Consider the following 6,508-nt stretch of genomic DNA (forward strand, 5'->3'; position numbering starts at 1 on the left):
GCATGCATTCAAATTGCGCAATTCACAAATTCAGAATTGCGTAAATTTCCTTGGTACGGTCGGCAACAGGACAGTGACCGCATGTGTTGTTGACATTCAAGATGATTAACAAGTATTCAGTCAACTGAAAGGGCCCCCCATCCCAAGCCCTACAATGAAATGAAAACCCAAACCCACTCTTTTCCTGGGCCCTGGACATCTGACCCCTTTGGCTCCCCTGACTCCATGTCACACATCAAAGGTATAAAAACTGCTGGAGCACCCTTCACTGGCACACAAAGTGATCTCCAATGATGATGTCCAAGATGAGTGTCCTGCTTGGTGCTGTGCTTCTGGTGCTGCTCTGTTCACAGAGCGGACAGACTGGTGAAGTTGGCGAGACGAGCTGCAGCGGGTGCTGTGATTTGCTGAAAGAACTGCGAGAGCTGAGAGAGACCGTGTCGGTCCTAAAGAGACAAACAGATGAACAGAAAAGCACAGGTAAGTCCACAGTGCAATACAACACTTCTCGTTCACTACCATGTACCAATTCCATGTGCCACCATGATATATTCATTTTAGCAACAGCATAGATTGCTTACTGTACTTCATGATTATTACATGTGGATATATGAAAATATTGTGCATCCATGTTGTACATTTTCCCATTTCAGAGCAAGTGGCGTTTGGGGCAGCACTAGGCCCTGATGGGGCCAATATCAACCGGGGTCCATTCAACACTGACACCACTCTAGTCTACCCGAACGTCTTCGCAAATGCAGGGAATGCCTACAACCCTAGCACAGGTAGGCTACATACACTGCTAACAATAATAATAATAAGAAGAAGAAGAAGAAGAAGAAGAATAAAGGGAATGCTGAAACAAGGCATTCCAAGTAAATCAGACTTCTGTGATATCAGTCTGTCCAGTTAGCAACCTTGATTGTGAATCCATTTGGCATACTGTTGAGCAAATTTAACAAGCAATGGGTAGAATTGAATAATGAAGACACGCCACGTGTTATTCTTCTTGGTGGTTAACATGTTGTTCTCTGCTCTGCTGTCCTCAGGCATGTTCACAGCACCAGTGAAAGGGGTCTACTACTTCAGCTTCTCTGGCCACAACCATTCCTCCAAGCCCATGGGTCTCAGCCTGATGAAGAATGGTCAGTCAATGGTGATTGTGTATAACCATGCAGCAGGGGCTCGTCCTGAGACAGCAACCAATGGCATGAACCTGCTGCTGGAGAAAGGAGACCAAGTGAATGTGAAGCTTTGGGCCAACTCGTGGATTCAGGATAATGAAAACATGCATAGTACCTTTGTTGGCCATTTGCTCTTTCCCCTGCCAGATATTATAAAACCATAGATTTTGTTGTATTTTCATCATATTGCTCCATAAAATGTCTAATCAGGAATGTTTTCCAACTATGTGCTCATCTTGGAATTCAATAAAGGTTTCAGCATGTTCAATGCGTGTAAGATATATTTTGCAGATTCTTTAAATAATGTCGGATTCACTTCTATTTATAATAATGACCAATTTTATTGACAACATTTTCAGTCACCCTATACAAGATACAAGTTTCAAGAGTTTATTGTAATTGTCAAAACACAATGACATTCTACAACACTCAGTGTAGTAGAAGAAGATTCCTAAGTGCAACAGAGATAAAAGTGACACCAGTGCTTGATTCCAACCCAACTCTGATTCCCCCTCCCTCCATCCCACTTAAAAGTGCAACAAAGTTTTTAAGAGGTGAAATGAAAGGACAAGAAGTTAAATGAGCAATGTAATTCACAAAGTTGCATCAAGTCATGGGCCTCTTACTCCAGATGAGACGTATACAATATATTTCCAAAGTTTATGTTGCCCATTCTCAAAAGCTATCTATTTGATTTATATTTTCTACCATAATCAATTGCTAAGGCTTACGTGAACAGGAAGATATATTCTCAGTGTATACAATCAGCATTTTGAATACTAATTTTGACAGTTTTGGCTGCAAAACCTACTCTGCTCAGAGTAGTTAATGTTAGTTTATTTACTTACTAAATACTCATAAATATCTTTTTTTGCAACATATGGTCAGTATTGATTGAGTTAATCAAGTAAAATGACTCCCTTTAAAGTTAAATCTGATAATAACCTGCATGTAATCAGGTAAATTGTTGTTGTTGTTGCTCTACAGACAGACAACTTACCCAAAAACAGCAAATCCATGCTTGTTTTTGATTATTTATTTATGTATTTCATTAGTGTACATGATGGGAAATAGTCCATTTTCCTGTCTGCAGCTTCCTTTTGGGCAGTTTATCATCAACTGCACGTCATAGTGAAGTGCTACATAAACTTGGGCAGGACCCAGCACTGTCACATAAACCAATCATGGGTGTCCAATATGTGTGCCCTGCTTGGTGCTGTGCTTCTGCTGCTGCTGCTCCGCTAATAGAGCGGGGAGAGTGGGCAAACATGGTGTCCAGGAAAGCAGTGTCCAGAAGACTGGGAAAGTCCCCCAGCAGGCCAATGTTGTGGAGTGCTCTGGGGTGCTTTTCTAGAAAGCGTAGTTGTTAGCCAGTTAGCAACTTGGGTAGTTGCCAATGTGAAATTGCATTGAAAACAACAAAGTAGCTAAGGAAGTAGCAACTATGGTTTCCAGAAAGGCATCCCTGATTTGCAGACACAGAGAGAGAGAGAGAGAGCGAGAGAGAGAGTGAGAGAGAGAGAGAGAGAGAGAGAGCACAAAGTACACAAATGGAACCGTCACTATGATTTAAACACATCCACATCCCATCCAAATCGCCAGATATGGTTACACACAAGCGAGAGAGAGGAAGACAAACAATCAATTTGACATTACTCAGTAAGAGGGTGTCCAGGTGAATGTAGATTTGTGCATGTGTGTGTTGTGTGTGGGTGTGTTTGCGTATGTGTGCATGCCTGTGTGCCTTTGTGCGTGCTTGCATTTGTTTTATGTGTGGGGGTGTGGTTGTGTTTGTGAAAATGTGTGCGTGCGCGCCTGCGTGCTTGCGTGCGTGCGTGCGTGCTTGCGTGCGTGCGTGCGTGCGTGTGGTGTGTGTGTGAGAGAGTGTGTGTGCGTGTGCATGCAAGCATGTGTGTGTGTGTGTTTTATGTGTGTGTGGGTGTGTACGGGTGAGCATCACGGCGCCCGTGTGGTGGATAACTGGTGGATAGGGGCAGGACTAAAGCTGACCAAGCCCACAAGAGACAGCAGAAGCAACGGAGCAAAAGTACACACAAAGCAATTAATCAATTAAATGAGAACCGGACAAGAGCAATGCAGCTACAAAATGAGGCTTATTTGGAAACAACCACCAACCAGTGTTCGTGAGCAATCAGGAAACTGGAAAGAGGAAGACAAAATAAGGCATCATACAGTAGATTATTAAAAAGGATTATTAAAGGATTATTAAAAAGGATGACAGTGGGATTCCCCAAGGATTCCCCACTGCACTATTCACTGTCATCCTTTTTGGAGCAAACATACACACAAACCACCTAAGCAAATAACCAGGAACGCGACAAGAGCAATGGGGTAATAAAAGCAGTTACACAGGTGGTAATTTGGAAACAATTGTCAACAACCAGGGCTGGTGAGCGGTGAGCAATCAGGAAACTTGAAGGAGGATGACCAAATGAGGCTGCCAAATCAAGAATAGGTCTAATTCATTCACTGTACCTCAAGATTCAAGGTTCAAGGAGTTTATTATCATTGCCAATGAAGGCAACGAAATTGTGGGTGGAGCTCCAACACTACCTAGTTTCAAGTATAGGATAGCCAAAACAAGTAGTAGTCAAAGAAAGTCTAAATTCATGAAGTATATCATGAAGTAATAGTAGGCATAATAATGTGTGTAATAATAAATTAATAAGTAGGCCTAAATCAATCCCCCTCCCCACAATTCTTCACAGAGTTTTAAGACATTTCGTTGTTTATCAAAAAAAATCTTTATAAGTTCTGTCCTGATCTTTTAGGCCAACTATTGCCGGATCACTGGAGCAACACAGACAACAAGCACTGCTCAAATACAAAAACAAAAGTAGCGGCCTACATGGATTTGTTCAGGCAGATACCTAATGACCCTCTGTGATCACAAACACAAGTACCTCAATGACATCACAGATAACAGGTAAATATATGTTGCCTTCACCAGCTCGGGACCTCTCGAGACAGCTGACGACACTGCTCACATGACAATTGAGTTCTGGAGTTGGGCGCATGAACGCCACTGATCCCGGGATTCATGCGTGTTTTGTTTTGGTTCTCTTTTCTTTTTTTCCACCTCACCTTGAGCCTTCACACCCACGACATATCATTTCAGCTTAAGTAGACCAAATCAAACAGTCAGATACCAGCAGTGCTGACATATGTACATCTGCAATTGAATGATATCAACTGGTGTTGTTGATAGTGATTACAAGATGATATTTTAGCATTTCTGATACTGTTTACATGCTAGTTCCATGCATGGGCGCCATGTTGATGATGCGTGTGTCGTCATACAAAACATCAGGTCGGGAACTCGTTGTTCTATACTTCCGCCTGAGATCAACCTCGATAATTATCGATCTGACATTGCGTCACCAAATCTTCACACCCACTTTCCCGAGGTTTTAGGTCGGCTTTCTTGGGATTCTCGACTTTTTGAACGAGGTAAACATAGTCCCTTTCTGATGTCACAAAGGGTCATGTCCCTCTGTGACTTCACAAAAGAGTATGTGCTTCTCTATGAGGCAAAGAGAAAATCTTTCTTGTCTTTCTTGTGATCTAATGTCATCCTTTCTTATAACTATAGTGATCACAAACACAAGTATCTCAGTGACATGACATTTGACAGATAAATATGAAGAGCTCTTTTCCGAAACGCTATATCCACCATTTTTGACTTTTTGCATTTTAATATTGGAATTGACTGTTAGGAGGTCCTATCATCTATGTGTGAATTTTTGCCATTCGAATGTTTTGAGAATGTACTTTAAGACCTCTATAAAAATGCATTTTGCAATGCATTTCAATGGAATGCCCAATGCAAAAATGCCAATTTCCCAACATTCTATAAAATGGATATATCTCATTTTGGAAAAGAGCTGTTCACATGTACCTTTCTTACGTCACAAAGGGGACAAGTCTCCCCATATGACATCATGTCCCTCGATGACCTCACAAAAGAATATATGCCTGTCTATGAAGTCAAAAGAGACTCCAATGTCTTTCTTGTGACACCACAGACATTTCCTCTCTATGGTACCAAAGGAGAACACATGCACTGTACAATATCTGTCTGTGACAATTAAATTTTTTTATCATGACATTTTTACCTTTATACCCTCATTATTCTATCAAAATTGATGAAATCAAAATAGATTTGTTTCTATAAAGATAATGTATTGAAGTATGTTGCGAGTCTATTTTCAAATTGTAACCTTTCCTACTAAAACAAATCGTAGGAACAAAAAAAGTGGCGTCACATCTTTCACCCACACACACACACAAAACACACACACACAGAGGGCAGAGGATGTGTTAAACAAGATAGTGTTTCTAACATTTCTGCTGTGTGTGCATGTGTGTGTGTGTGTGTGTGTGTGTGTGTGTGTGTGTGTGTGTGTGTGTGTGTGTGTGTGTGTGTGTGTGTGTGTGTGTGTGTGTGTGTGTGTGTGTGTGTGCGCGCGCGCGTGCACGCACACCCCTGTGTAGGCATGCAGGTACGCACGCACGCATGCCCACAAAGTAGAAAGTGCAAAAGTACAAAAGTAGACAGTAGTTATTTATGTATATGTAACAGATTTACCTGTGCCAATATTTATCTTAGATAGGATAATGCCAATTGTGATAAGAGGTAAGATAGCGTGGTGTTAACCGTAAGTACAACACAGACAACAAGCACTGCTCAAAAGCAAAAACAAAAGTAGGGCCTAAATACATTTGTTCAGGCAGATACCTAATGACCCTCTGTGAATACAAACAGAAGTATCTCAATGACATCACAGATGACAGATATATATATATATATAGTAGGTCTATTTCTGACATCACAAAGGGGACAAGTCTCCCCATCATGACATCATGATTTCACAAAAGAGTGTGTGCCTCTATGAGGGTGCGATCACACAGACCACAGATTTTACAGTAGGAGGCGGATGTGTTCTATTGTTTGTCAATGAAAATGAGCAGATTACGCGTCTAATATCAGCGCAAGACGGGTTGCGGATTCTCCGCCTATCCGCGCCGGGCGGATCGAGTTGAAAAAAGTTCAACTCAAGGCGGAAAACCGCGGCAGATTTCCAGATGTTCGATAAGAGACCGTTATCTACATTGATATCAGATTCACTATCCAACGTTAGGAGAGCAAGAAAAGAGCTCGTCTTAAATTCATTTTACATAAATGAATGGACAAAGCATTTTGTGTATGTTTTCACAACATTTAATGACACAACACCATCGATTAGGCTACGTTGCGAGTGACAGTTGACTCGTTACATTGCCTAGTCACCGCATTCGAATGG

At 41.5% G+C, this 6,508-nt stretch overlaps 1 protein-coding gene across 1 annotated transcript; it reads left to right on the top strand.

The window, feature by feature from the left end:
- The first annotated feature begins 236 nt into the window (after positions 1-236).
- LOC134452213 (complement C1q tumor necrosis factor-related protein 3-like) lies at positions 237-1,391 on the top strand. Its single transcript, XM_063202580.1, has 3 exons — positions 237-480; positions 654-785; positions 1,050-1,391. The coding sequence occupies exons 1-3, from the start codon at positions 291-293 to the stop codon at positions 1,346-1,348; spliced, it is 621 nt and encodes a 206-aa protein (XP_063058650.1). The 5' UTR covers positions 237-290; the 3' UTR covers positions 1,349-1,391.
- Positions 1,392-6,508: the final 5,117 nt, after the last annotated feature.

Source organism: Engraulis encrasicolus, chromosome 7, assembly GCF_034702125.1.
Source record: "Engraulis encrasicolus isolate BLACKSEA-1 chromosome 7, IST_EnEncr_1.0, whole genome shotgun sequence".
In the NCBI taxonomy this organism is placed as follows: Eukaryota; Metazoa; Chordata; class Actinopteri; order Clupeiformes; family Engraulidae; genus Engraulis; species Engraulis encrasicolus.